The sequence below is a fragment of the Branchiostoma floridae genome, chromosome 4 (assembly GCF_000003815.2).
Source record: "Branchiostoma floridae strain S238N-H82 chromosome 4, Bfl_VNyyK, whole genome shotgun sequence".
Lineage (NCBI taxonomy): Eukaryota > Metazoa > Chordata > Leptocardii > Amphioxiformes > Branchiostomatidae > Branchiostoma > Branchiostoma floridae.
The window spans coordinates 27,541,894-27,555,265 of record NC_049982.1 but is presented as its reverse complement, the minus strand read 5'-3'; the positions used below and the strand labels follow the sequence as shown (position 1 = coordinate 27,555,265).

General features: G+C 40.6%; 2 protein-coding genes across 3 annotated transcripts; one reads left to right on the top strand and one right to left on the bottom strand.

Annotated features, from left to right (window-relative positions):
- Positions 1–1,978: 1,978 nt before the first annotated feature.
- On the bottom strand, positions 1,979–6,878 carry LOC118414150. Its single transcript, XM_035817985.1, has 6 exons — positions 6,783–6,878; positions 5,712–5,887; positions 5,055–5,185; positions 4,018–4,149; positions 3,321–3,390; positions 1,979–2,651 (listed from the first exon to the last, which is right to left on the bottom strand). The coding sequence occupies exons 1-6, from the start codon at positions 6,812–6,814 to the stop codon at positions 2,467–2,469; spliced, it is 726 nt and encodes a 241-aa protein (XP_035673878.1). The 5' UTR covers positions 6,815–6,878; the 3' UTR covers positions 1,979–2,466.
- Positions 6,879–7,808: 930 nt separating this feature from the next.
- LOC118414937 (prenylcysteine oxidase-like) lies at positions 7,809–12,832 on the top strand. Of its 2 annotated transcripts, XM_035819276.1 has the most exons (5): positions 7,809–7,991; positions 8,815–9,021; positions 10,440–10,614; positions 11,074–11,285; positions 11,697–12,832. In XM_035819276.1, the coding sequence occupies exons 1-5, from the start codon at positions 7,916–7,918 to the stop codon at positions 12,500–12,502; spliced, it is 1,476 nt and encodes a 491-aa protein (XP_035675169.1). In that variant the 5' UTR covers positions 7,809–7,915; the 3' UTR covers positions 12,503–12,832. The 2 variants fall into 2 exon arrangements, with proteins under 2 accessions (XP_035675169.1, XP_035675170.1); XM_035819277.1 differs by lacking the exons at positions 7,809–7,991; positions 8,815–9,021 and adding an exon at positions 9,878–9,955.
- Positions 12,833–13,372: the final 540 nt, after the last annotated feature.

Sequence of the window (13,372 nt, the reverse complement as noted above, 5' to 3'; positions counted from 1 at the left end):
TGTAAATAACTTAACACACAGAGTATGATAAAAAAAACAATCGATCATTCATTTTTCTTCTTTCATATCTTTGAATTTGACCTTGGAATTGCCTTTGGCATTCTGACATAGTTGTATCCGTTTTACAATATGTTTTGCAATCTATAGTATATATTTTCTTATTTTACAACTGTTTTGTAAAGTAACGATTTAGAGTATGGTTAAAAAGTTCCGAAAATTTATGTGTGTTCGTGGATGTCACCCATATAATCAAATCAACAGGGCCTTATTCATTCCTTTTGAGTTTGTTTCTTTGCTATTGAGAAACAACCACCCAGCACACGGTTAAAAAGATTCAATTACATGTGGGTCTGCGAACTGTCCTTGGTACTGAATATCATATACCAGTACACAGGCACACAGACATTTTTTCCTGGCGGTGAATACTCTCAAAAATTATCCCTAGTATTACCTTAGACTCTGTCGCAGTCTTGAAACGGAGCTACTAACACCCTTTCCCAGCACAAGAGAACCTAGGCAACTTTTCAAAATCACCAACTAACGCCCCCCCCCCCCCCCCCAAAAAAATAATAATAATAAAAACCAGCCCTGTTCAAAGACTGCAAGAGGCTAGAATTACGTACCTTACATGTGTCAAGTGCCTTGACCACCACGTCATTGGGTTCAGAGGGAAGGAGGGTCAAGTAAATCATGAAGATAGAGAGCTGTCTTCAACCTCGTCTCTCTCTGTCCTTGGTGCTGAACTCCATCCACACTCAACAAGTCTTTACAAACACATAGCATGTGTTCTTTGCATTTCAGATCCTTGTACGATACAAATGCTTACCAGAAGATAGTGTTGAATGGAAATTCAGAACAAATGTCTAGTAAAGCAGGATGGAAAACTATATCAGTTGTGTTATTGAATATTTTGGAACATCATCGCAAACTTCAAGGGGTATGCAGTGGATAGATATCCCTCAAGGCAAAAAAAAATATAGACCTATCTAAAATGTGTGACTCCAGTGGTGTTTAAAACACTAAAACATTTAACATCTATTATCATAATACCGGTACGTTTACGACGATTTCTCTAGCCATACTGATTTGACAAATTGTCAACGCATCATTTTCTCCAGTTACATGTTGCTGTTATAGGTTACCCTTGCCACTTCTTCTGTGTAACTTTTCTGCCACTCTTGTCCTGCTAAAAGCGTAATATTGTAATTGTAACACGCCGCGGAATTACACGGCGAACGGGCGCGTGGTTGGGAGGGGGTACAAAATACCGGTAGGAAGAAACACGGCACAATTAACTGCCGCTATGTACATTTATACATCCTCTGATGTTCCTTCCTTTTCTGTCAGTAAATGCATAAAACATAAACCTGCATGAGCATACAAAATGTCATGAGAAAACGGACGTATACTGTCAAGAATTTTCATTTAACTTCTGTCCGTCACAACCGCTATGACGTAACACTTCACTGCTAGCGTAGATATAAAATGGCGGGAAAATGGCTGCGTACGTTCAATTTTGCCCATTCAGTCGTAGATCCGGGCTATTATGCAACGGTTCTTCACACTTTTACATGAGTTGTAGGTCACCAACAGAAATTCAAGATTGTTGTTGAATCATGTTCGTCTTGTGCCGTGAGCATGTGTAATTATGATCTATATAAATTTGGCAATGAATGTGACAGTGTGTTCGTCCCACGACGAGCTGCCTACCCCGAAATTTTAAAAAAAGTATACTGAAAACGTTTGGCCTTGTTGTCTTCGAATGCATTGTTATCGATGCTTTGTAAATGGTGTATGTGGACACCTAGATGTCTGAAGTGTGCACAGCTCAGAAATAACTATTGTGCAGTGTAGATCTCTTTAGTTCCGTATTTTAAATCTACCGGTATAAGTCTTACTACCGGTATTATGCCAATGCATGTTACATCATCCACATTTAAATTAGAACCATTAGAGTCATCTTTACAGTTTGTGGGTACAAAAAATGTTTTACCTCTAAAAACATGTAAAGTAACATAGTCAAGACAAAAAAAGGAAAGATGCAGAAATTGTCAGGTTATTTTTTCTATCTTGATAGCATAGCATGTGTAAAATCTTCCATATCAGCACTTACATTAACTACAGGCATGAAGTTTACAATACTGTAAATGCAGAAGCTTTTGCAATGGCTTTATGTTTGCTTTTTTTGTGGTGGTCACTTCACTGAAATCTACAAAGTCAAAGGTGGACTGTTCTGTTAATTTGTAGCACCCTTTCTGAGTAACCAGTAAGTGGTTTCCAACTGGCAGTTCAAAGAAACACCAGGTTTCCCACTTCAGTATGTGACTTCAGTGCAATACAGTACAGTACTGTGAATGCATTCGTGGGAATTTGCGGGATGGCACTACTGAAAACTAAAACCCGCCGCGAACACTCCTTTTTTTCACTATGTCAAAATAGAATCCCTGCAAACTTGAATATAGTTTGTCAAGATTCAGTTTCTGTAGTGCTTTCTTCTGCTTCCTTGATCATCTCTCCGACTTTATGGATGGACTGAGTCTGAAGTTGGTTCAGTACCACGTCTGCTTGTCTGGACTGGTTCCTGACCAGTTCTATCTGGTTCTGTGCCAGCTGTAGCCTGTCCTGGGCAGCCACTGTTGCTGATTCTGCACCTGTTAGCAAATGATAGACACAAACTTCCTGTAACTGTCAGCGATTTTACCTTAAACAGACATGACTGAATCTGTATCTATATAGCCAGTATAACCGCCCTTCGGCGTAACACACCAGCTTTGCAGGCCATGACATCCATCCTAGTTTGGTAACTCTGGTACTTTAAGGCATGACTGTTTCTAGTTTGTTTTTTAGGCTGGTGTTAGATACTTATCAGTTGGTACGTCCACCAGTTTATTGGTTATTTTGTACATCATGCAAAGTCTGGACATTTTCCTTCTGATTGCACCATAGTTTTCATCTACCAAAAGCACTTTAAAAAGTATGTAGAGCACTGAAACTTGGTAAACACAAAGGGAAACCTTCTTGAAGACTTTGTTGCAGTTTTAGCACCATTTACATGTGGACTGAAGGGGCGGACTGTATACTCCTGCAAAAGATACTAGTACTGTCTGCACTTCGGCCAGAATCTCCTTTGAGTATCCTGAAAAACTGGTGAATACTCAAGACTAACCGTTTTCTGTTTATAGTTATGTAGAAGATGCATCCAGAGCATCACAAGAAGTCCTTTAGCCACATCAGACCCTGATGTGGTCAGTTGTGGTGGACACTCCCATTTGAATCGGAGTAACCATATATTAGACCTACTTCTGATTTACAAAGCATACCTGTTTGATAAGCTGCCTCAGCTGCTGACTCCACCAGGCGCTGTACAGCCAGAAGTACCACCTCAATGTTCTGCAAAACAGGATGAATAAAGAAAGACAGAACTGAATATAAATACACATTGAGGGCAGTTTGATGAGGAGTTCTTCTGACTCACTCTCAGTTATTGCAGGTTGAAATTGTATGCTAATCTCTATTTTCATTTCTGAACTCCAAAACTATTTCTCTTTTAATTGTAATTCATTGATTATACAAACAAGATTTTGATTCACTAAACATGTCAATTGAACACTTTGTGTCACTCAATTGTGAAACATGACTAGAATATGAAAAATATAAACTTCAAAAACACAACCAGACCAAAAATTATCCTGTGCCTTCCCATGAATTAGTAGCCTCTTCCATTGACCCCATGACCTGAAACATCTGTCATGTCTGATAAATGATTAATTCTACAACCTCTGTACTCTACTAGCTACCACTTCTGAAAATTTGACACTATCTTCTAGCTCCCTCACTGCGACCAAAAATAAACTGGGGTCCCTGAACCAGGGGTAGGCAGCAGTCGAAGACTCCCCAACTGCTGCCTACCCCTGCATCAAGGACCCCAGCAGCAGTATAATCAAACAAAGGATAGTGAGTGAGTGCCCCCTTATATGTCTACAGGTGTTGGTTACCTGTGGTTTAAGATGACCTCACCTGTAGTTCTCTTCTCTTGTCCTCCAGCTCCACTCTCTGCTGTATGATGAGCTGTGCTACTCTCTCCTCCTCTGGAGCATTCCCCAGGACCAGGGTCTCATACTCCAGCAGTGAAGTAAGTGTGGAAACTATCTGCACAACAGAAAAAAGTTTTGAGATGCTCAAACTTAGGCAGGACAAACACATTTTTGCACCCAAAACTCAAGCTGTGCACTTAGATTTTGGCAACACCTCAGGGGCAAGCCTAACACTAATGTGTTCACCCCACAAGAATTCTACATACTAGCATGGTACAAGAGTTTTGCTTTGTATGACCGGGCAACTGTACACTGTGAAATTTCTGAGCTTACATGCTTAATGAATTGTAACGGAAGAAATTGGGTCATGGATTGCCAGTACCAACTAAAATTTTCTTTATTCATATTTTTAGGCTTGAAGGGTAACAGTGAATATGAAGGATCTTCAAGCAAGACATCATAATACTTTTATTCAAACTTTAAAGTGGCCTGTTATACCCCTTCCATCACAAGAACTTATTTCCTTTGTCCTAGTATCCTAGTATTCCTGAGTCAGCTAACAGATGTGTCCTGTGTGGCAGAGACTGTCATACTCGTATAGGACTGTTTAGCCACAGTCAACGCTGTAGGGCTGATATCAATTAGGATTTTACAATGGTCAATATTCGATGTGCAACTTCGATGTGCAGAAGTTAGGTGTGACGGATCATTTAGTGTAATATAACCAGCTGCTGCCGCACCGCGTGCCTGCGAAGCTGGTGTGTTACGCGGAAGGGCGTTTATACCGGCTATATAGATACAGATACAGATACAGATACAGAATATTAACCAAAGGAGGCCATATGTAGTACTTGTATTCATACAAGAATTATTTTTTAGCCTGGATTCAAGTCATCAGCTACATTTAGCTTTGTTAGAAGGATAGCAAACCACCAATGCAGGGGTAGCAATGATTCAAAATGGACTAAATCTAAAAGGACTGGACTCCGGGCTACCAGTTTTAAAAGTTTCAAAGTTGACCTTGGCATACTCCTGCTCCAGGTGGATGATAGCCATGGTAGTCTGGGACAGCAGGGTGATTGCAGAGTCAACCGTCATGGCCGCCGCTGATCTCATCAGGTACTCATGTGTCAGGGTGCTGGGGTCAAGGGAGGGAGACAACAACCAATCAAACAAACAATCAACCAACCAATCATGTGTCAGGGTGCTGGGTTGAGGTGGTTACAGATGAAGGGAGGGAGACAACAATCAATCAAACAAACAATCAACCAACCAATCATGTGTCAGGGTGCTGGGGTGAGGTGGTTACAGGTGAAGGAGGGAGACATCAATCAATCAAACAATCAAGCAATCAACCAAACATGTGTCAGGGTGCTGGGGTCAGGGGATACAGCTGAAGGACGGAGACATCACTGATTCTACTGGTAACAATCTTGATCAGAGTTTCGTTTGGCAGAGACTCCAATCTGAGTCTTTCCAGGCAGAGATCCCAATTCGTAACTATGTTGACAGAAACTCCCATTGAGACAGGTAGAGGTAATGTTGCTGATTCTACCAGTTGCATCGGAGTCTCTACACTATAGTACTGACATAGATCTAGTATTGGTATTTGGCTATTCAGCATGCACAGCCAGGGCTGCCCAACTAGCCTGTAGCTATTTCCTTAACACATTCTTACCTGTAGCTTTGCTGGATACACAGGTTCAGCGGCCTTGACTCTCGCAATCATTGACAAGGTCAAGCCTGTCCAAACTCCTACAGCTGCACACATACCAGGACCTCTGCTTGTTCTCAACATTGTCTTCATGGAGGTGTAGATCACATTCTTCAGTTGTATACAGCTCTGCTGTCTTCTGAAAATCATTACAAGTAATGCAATTTGAGGTTGACATCGATACACTTTCCACTTCATTCTGTGTATATATATACATGATGTGTGCCAGTACAACTGTTTGCCTTGCCTTTGGTATGAGTTTGATCCCCGGTCGAGGCAATCACTGTAGATTAAAAATGTACATTCTGCATTAATTCTTTGCTTCTCATTTGAGAGAGAGTGTGCATTATGAAGTAAGATTTATATTCCTGACAGCTTTTGATAAACCAACTCTAACCAACCATACAGCTAGCTGCATTTATGCAATTACCAAGAAGCGAGAGGAAGTCGAATGTCCTAGAATAGATTAGACGCATATCTGCATATTTAGATGTGTATGATTGTTTCCATTGCTACATATATGTGATTATTACCGTGTGACCTGTACTTAGCCCAGTGGGGCAAAAATGTGCAATAACGGTCTTCATTCATTGTGGTAGTTGAACACATACTACACTACCAGTGGATTTATTTTAATAACCCCCTACTATAACGGCAACATGTATACTTAATAAGTATAGTGATTGCACAAAAGTTGTGTGGCCCAGAGATGGATGGCGCCATATATGCACCATCTTTTGTATCACCCAAATTTTTAAGAACTAAAATGCAAAAATACACAAATAATATACATTTGGCTCGCCCTTGAGGCTTCGCCAAAAGAAGTAACGGGTTCCTTTGGCACTGGAAACCCTCCTGTCGGCACTGGAAACCATGACTGGAAACAACAGAGTGCTGAGCGCTGAGCAGAGACAATGAGCACTGAATTTCCAGGGCTGAGAAACTTTTATGCAGCAAATGGGAACATAGAAATACAGCTGTGAAGAGGCATCATATCACACAACGGCAACACTCCGCCTGAAGTTACTACCAACCTGAAGCAGCGAAGACAAAGTGACAACATCATAGCTTAGAGTAGAATCCAAGTTTGCAACTGGGGCACTGTGCCTCAGGTCAATGACCTTTCCCCTTACAAGCATACAGTAATAATAGCATATTATCTGTCAATGTAGATTCGGGTAAGCTGAAATTTTCCATGAATTCTTTTTTCACAGTCTTTATGTGCCAAAAAGTCAAAGTCAACATTTATAATTCTATTTAATTTTTTTTTATTCCACCATATACTGATAAAACGATGATATTGATGACTTTCACAAATATCCTATGGTTTTGGCACCCCCATAAGAAAGTGGAATAATCGCCAGCTGGCCTTTGGCGCCAAATGGACTAATGCAAGTTGGGATGGGCATAGTTGCCGGAGAGCCGCACAAAAGATACTAAAAATACATTTAATGGACAACCTACATACTAGAATGAAATTTGATATGAAATATAATATTTATTTAACAATGATTTTGCTTTTTGTATCGATTCCATCGGATATTAGATTGAAGAGTAACAGTGTTACCCCTGTATTGGAGTACAAGTGGACTCGTCTCTAAAGCAAAGGAAGAAGGCCACAACATGGCGGTTAGTTTGAGTCGAGTAGTTGGACCGCTTGCGGGGTTAGGGTGTTTGGTTTTGTCGGCACTGTCGATGTCGAAGGCCGAGGCAGACAGCAGGGAAGCGAAAACTGGTCCAACAAATATCGGTGAGTCGAGAACAAGCAATTACATTTTGTTGATGCATTGTAATTTGTGTAAGTTGTAACAAAAACTCTACCAACAGTTCAAATTCTAACCAGATATGTGGCCTTGAACTCAAGTTGAATCAAGGACTGGTGTGGCACTCCTAAAAAAAGGAACCTTCATTTAACGTCTTCTTTGTGAGGCCTCCCAAACGAGACCCTCTAGCAGAGGTTGGTGGGGGAAATCGCGACATTTTCCTAATAATATGCCGACTCGTCTTCGTTCTGCACATTTTAATTATTCTGCAAGAGGGCGTTAACCTTCAAGGGTGCAAAGATCAAAACTGGAAGCACCATATACATATCTAATCCAGCTACATGTCTATTTGTAGTAGAATTCTTTCAGGATTTGCAATACATGTTTGAAGGGTTTATGAAACCATGGGTTGGAACCTAAGATGGTTTTTACTAGGCACTATACTGATTTCTGTGGAAGCCAAGTCCCCAAGTAACATAGGTGAGTTGTAGGTTAATAAACTTTAAAATTGTAATCACAGATTGTTTATTGTTTATTGTTCATTAACTCCTTTAGTTGTTAACATATCATTGCAACAACTAGTCTTCCAGGAGTAATACACATAATACTTGGACACATACAGTTTGCAACATACACACATACAACATGTCAATAAAAAATTAAAAAATCATTAAACAAACTCATGTGCCATATCCAAAATCATCAAGCCCCTCATGTATCTTTAGCTAAGTCTTGCGTATGTTTCACCAGCTGCCGTCTGAAAATCTTGCATGTGTTCACATAGTCGCAATGACAGATCATAGGTTAGAGGTGGGCTGACACTCACACAAAACAGTAGAAACTCTCTGCAAAAGAGATGGCAGGCATCACCCCCTTACCCATACTGCTTTGTATTGCTTCCTGTTCCACAGATGAAAATAGCAGCTCTGACTGAGGATGTATGGCTTTCTGTATTTTGTGTATTGTATATGTCAAAAACATACATGCATGTTCACGGAGGTTTTATGTTCACAGTTTTTACAGTGGCGCTTCACTGCAAACTCCAAACGGCAACAAATATTTTGCCATCATACTACATGTATGTGACTACAGTATATATTGCTACTGCGAAGTCAAAATTGCCCAAATCCCCCCATTTTCCAGCTATTGCAAAATTTAGATCAAATCCCCACAAACTAAAGTATTACTGCATGTACAGTATCCTGTCATTACGGCATTAGTAAGATGCAGAACTTGGCAAAAGTGACTTTAGTAATATCATTTGTATTGTAATAATATATCATTCTTTAAATTAACATAACAGCTGTGATAGGAGGTGGAATCGGTGGCGCATCTTCAGCACACTACCTGAGGAAGCTATTCGGCGACGATGTCTCCATCGACATGTACGAGCCGCGTAAGGTTGGAGGTCGTCTAGCTACAGTGAAGATTGGTGACGAGGAGTTTGAATCCGGAGGGAGCATCATCCACGCTAAAAACCACTACATGGTGAAGTTTGCTGAAGAACTAGGTAACACAATTTCTAGTACTGTATATAGAATAATGTAGAATAAAATACAACACAGTGTATTCCATATCACCCGAGGTACAAGTCCGACCGCGGGAAGGATCACCCAAAGGCCGGAGGGTGATCCGACCCCCGGGAGGGCTGGAACCGAGTGTGATGCGGAATACACCGTGATGTATCTTATTTATGTCATACCCACCTGAGAAAACACGTTTGATGCGAAATGCGCCAAAAGTGGACAAAATTTGGTGCCCTTGAGCAAAAATTGTTACAACAGCAATTTCAATGTCCAAATCAGGTATTCAAATTTTCGACCGCGCCACACTCGGCATGCTCAGAGTCCGAATTATTCTATGGAAGCCTATGTGATAAAACTTTCAAGCCTGTTTGATATGGCTTTTCATCACCCGGTCCGGAACACCTGTATCAAACGTTATCAAGGCCAAGGCATGACATGATTTAGAATACATCACCATATTCAGTGTCACCGAAGGTACCAGCCTGACTGTTGGAAGGATCGGCTGATCGGTTGATTTTGTTATGTGAAAAGTGCTTCATTAGCTATATATTCTATTGGGTCAAGTACTCGTAAGAAACTTATATATGATATTGCATTAATGTTACATACAAGTTAATCTTCAACACAACTTTTGCTTGTAAGATAAATGATAGAATTATGCAACAACACAATTTTGCTTTCCTCAACAATTGCACCAACATCTTTGTAACAGCACTGTTCACTACTCACTATTCTTACAAATGCAAAACTTCTTTTGCAGCTTTTTTTTGTTTTCTTGCATATATTGCACTAAACCCTTTAACTTGCAACATTGCTGTGTTTTTGTTTTTGTTTTGCTCAGCAGATGAATTAATGCCTTTGCAACTGCTTTTTAACTGCTGATGAACAGATTCACAAACAAAGGGATCTCTGTTAAAGGTGTCTGTATTTTTTCTTGATCTTTACTTTTTGTGCCCGTGTCTGATGTTTTCTTAATAAGCTTGTGCAATATGAATTGCGACATATATGTGACTTTGTATTACTCTACTTCGCTGATCTGATTAATAAATGAATAACTTATACCTCTAATACATGCTGCTACCAAAACATAACCTGCTTGGGGCAAGGTAATAACATCTGCATGACCAGTGACCCTATCTCTGGACCAAGGGGTTGGGAGCTTGAATCCCATGCCATCTGTTGTCGCTCAGTCTACACAACATGCACACTATCAGAAAGGATGGCAGTCCTTAGGACAAAAGGACGTTAAGCCACGGTTCTCCATTCATAGCTAATTTTACCTGTATCTGTATATACTGTAAGTACATACATGTACAGTGTAGTATCAGTATCTATCTTCTCAGTGAGCTTATTTACTGCCCTTGAAACACTTTCATTGACAATGTCTTATTCTATATCACAGGTTTGAAACACAGGAAAACCTTCCCTGGTCACTTTGCGCTGTACAACGGACAAGAGTTTGTCTTCACGGAGAGCAGTTGGAGTCTTGTCACGCTCGCCAAGTTACTATGGCGATACGGATGGGACTGCGTGTGGCTGAATAGTTTGATTGGACGAACTTTGACCAACTTTGAGAAGTAAGTATGATCTCTGTTCTTTATTGTACTGATTTTAATCAGTTGTGAGATTGCTGATGTTGTCATTGTATTAATTCCTATTCTCAATTACAGACTAGCTGCTTGTAATGGCATTGGTTTCAACTACCTAGACTGAGAGGCTATAGAGAGCGGAAATATGATGTAATTTTCTGGCCAGTATGAGTTGTTCAAAACCTGCAGTCCTTTGGCCACAATTGGGGCAAATGCTGTCGTATTGAAGTCACTTGATCATGCGCTGTATGGTAACCACTATAGACTCTTGTGACAGTTGTATTGAGGTCATCTGAATATTGAGGTCACCTGAGCCACTCCAGACCCTTGTGATTGAGCTCCGACTATTATAACCTCCTCACAATTCAGCCCCTGACTTTGAAGAGGATGTAGTCAGACCAACCAATAAGAAATAACAATAACTTTATGTGTTTTTTTCTCTCCTAGCATATACACCCTACAGGATGCTGGAAATGCCTACAGTTCTGTGGAGGAACTTCTCTATGCCATGGGTGGAGCCAAGTTTGTCAACATGACACAGACATCCACCGCACAGGGGCTGAAAGAGGAGGGTTTCTCACCGAGGTTCATCAACGAACTGGCCATGGCAGCCAATAGAGAAAACTATGGACAAACTGTAGATGTTCCCTTCTTTGTTGGTGAGTATGAGTTAAGTCCTAATGTCCATTCTTAGAATTCTTACCTGGAAAAGGAGGTAGAAAAGGGTTAATTGTTGCCATATTTGTGTGTCCTACAGAGTTTGTGTCTGCAGTTTAACAACTTGCTAGGATGTTAGGCAAAAAAATAGTGTTATAGGATATTTGGAGAATTGGATATCTGGTTTGGCTCTGCTCCAATGTTGTACACATGCAGAAGATGATGACTCAAGTTTGAAAAAAACAGGCCCACCCCCAGTACACTTGACTGCGTTGTGCAATGTTTATGTATGTGAAGAGCTTACAAGTGGTAGATAAGAGGAAATAATGATCAGTGGCTAGGCAAATGGAATCCTTCTTATAGGTCAAGGCCAACTGGCTTATGCTAATGATATTCAAATTGATACCTTGCAGGTGCTGTGTCATTGGCAGGTGCCCAGCCAGGCCTGTGGTCAGTGGAGGGAGGGAACAAAAGAGTCCCGGAGGAACTAGTCAAGGCCGCCAAGGTCAACCTCATTCCTGGTGAGGTGTCCAAGGTCACGTTAAAAAATTCCGACGATCGTCCCAAATTCCTACTCCAGTACCAGCTTAAAGACCCCAATAATAACCAAATCCTGACCGAGCAGAAAGGCTACGACATTGTCATTGTCGCTACCCCCCTTAACGAAGGAATGAGCAACATCACGTTTACTAATTTCCCGACCCCATTGCCAGAAATAAAGGGTAAGTTCCACAGAACCGTGGCGAATTTCGTACGCGGTAAGTTGAACGCCGAATATTTTGGTATTTCGGACCCAAAAGCTGCTCCCACAGGCATTATGACCATTAACGCTGATGTCATGTTCAACAGTATAGGCAAACACACACCATTAAACATCTCAAAAGGCTATACCCCCGTAGGGCCCGAAAGTGAGGACGCTGTGTGGAAGGTATTCTCCCAGCGCCCGTTGGCAGACTCGGAGATTGCTCAGTTATTTACGGTGGTGAAAGATAGCCAGGTTGTCGATTGGCTGGCGTACCCACACTACGCTAGCCCCGGACATCTAGAGACTTTTGTTCTCTACGATGGGCTGTACTATGTGAATGGTATAGAGTGGGCTGCCTCTGCTATGGAGATGAGTGCAATAGGAGGGAGAAATGTGGCGCTACTGTCATACAACTGGTGGCATGGGTTAGATGGAAAGGTAGATACTGGAAGGACAACCAAAACAGAGCTCTGAGTGCAAGGTCTGTGTTAAGGTGCGCTCCCACCGCACTTGTGTCAAGCTTGCGCCACTGCGGAGTTCGAGAGATACTCAGAGAATTTTAGAGATAAACAAAGAATTTTCTTTCTTTTAGCATATTTTGTTGTCTTCTAAGTCATACTTTTATGTATTACGCAATATCTAAACTATAAAAAATCGGAGAAAATAACAAAACATGTTGACGCAGTGAAAGAACCCCACGGTGACACAAGCTTGACACAAGCACACCTTTAGAGGAAGTCAATATGTTATAAAATTACTTTATTACCCAACAATTATACAAAGTGCAATTCATTGGCATGCAAAGATAAAAAAAAAACATCATTATGAAATAAAACTGGTCAGATATTTTTTGCAGTTTATGGCATATATTTGCCCATTTTACAGCTTTGTACAATTCACAGTATGGTCAAAAGCTTTTTTTTTTCAAAACAGATAAGAATTTATGTGTGAGCGGATATCATCCATATGATCAAATCAAAACATTGCCTGATAACAAAAGACTAATGTAGCATGGTATAAGAAAAGGGGTTTAACAATTATTGGTCAATGGTGGAATTTTTCATGTTTAGACATTTTTTTAATCATGTAATGTCATATATGTACAGTTTTACTCACATATGTGCTCACATATGTACAGTACAATGCCGGGGCCAATGTGTACATCTAAATAGTATATTTTGAATCCATTAAGAGAAATCCAGGTATAGGAGATGGTAGATATATATGGGGAATTATACATATCAGGATATATGGGTCATACAGAAAAGTGAATTATATAATCATGCTATTTAGTATTATTGGAAATATGGTACTCGTTCCAAGTGAAGAAGACATGGTGAAAGC